This window comes from Fulmarus glacialis, unplaced genomic scaffold (assembly GCF_000690835.1).
Source record: "Fulmarus glacialis isolate BGI_N327 unplaced genomic scaffold, ASM69083v1 scaffold16683, whole genome shotgun sequence".
In the NCBI taxonomy this organism is placed as follows: domain Eukaryota; kingdom Metazoa; phylum Chordata; class Aves; order Procellariiformes; family Procellariidae; genus Fulmarus; species Fulmarus glacialis.
Window position 1 is genome coordinate 6,069 of NW_009205023.1, and position 221 is coordinate 6,289.

General features: G+C 65.6%; 1 protein-coding gene across 1 annotated transcript in view; it reads right to left on the reverse strand.

Annotated features, from left to right (window-relative positions):
- LOC104074929 (huntingtin-interacting protein 1-related protein-like) overlaps nt 1-221 on the reverse strand; it is a gene marked incomplete at both ends in the record, with an annotated part of 12,784 nt that overhangs the window by 6,046 nt on the left and 6,517 nt on the right. The window contains 1 exon segment of the mRNA XM_009575233.1: nt 91-214. Coding sequence (XP_009573528.1) covers nt 91-214 — 124 coding nt within the window.

Sequence of the window (221 nt, forward strand, 5' to 3'; positions counted from 1 at the left end):
TCGGCTGAGCCCCCCAAGTCCTCAGCATCCCCAAAACATGTCTTGCCCCGCCAAGCGGAGGGGCACCAGGCTCTCCACACAGCGCCGTACCTTCTCCAGGAGCCTGCCCTGCAGCTCACGGATCTCCCTCGTGGCCTTGTCCGCCTCCTGGCTCAGCTGCAGCTCCTTCTCCTCGACGAGGCCACGCGTGGAGAGCAGCTCACACTCCTTCTCGCTCACCG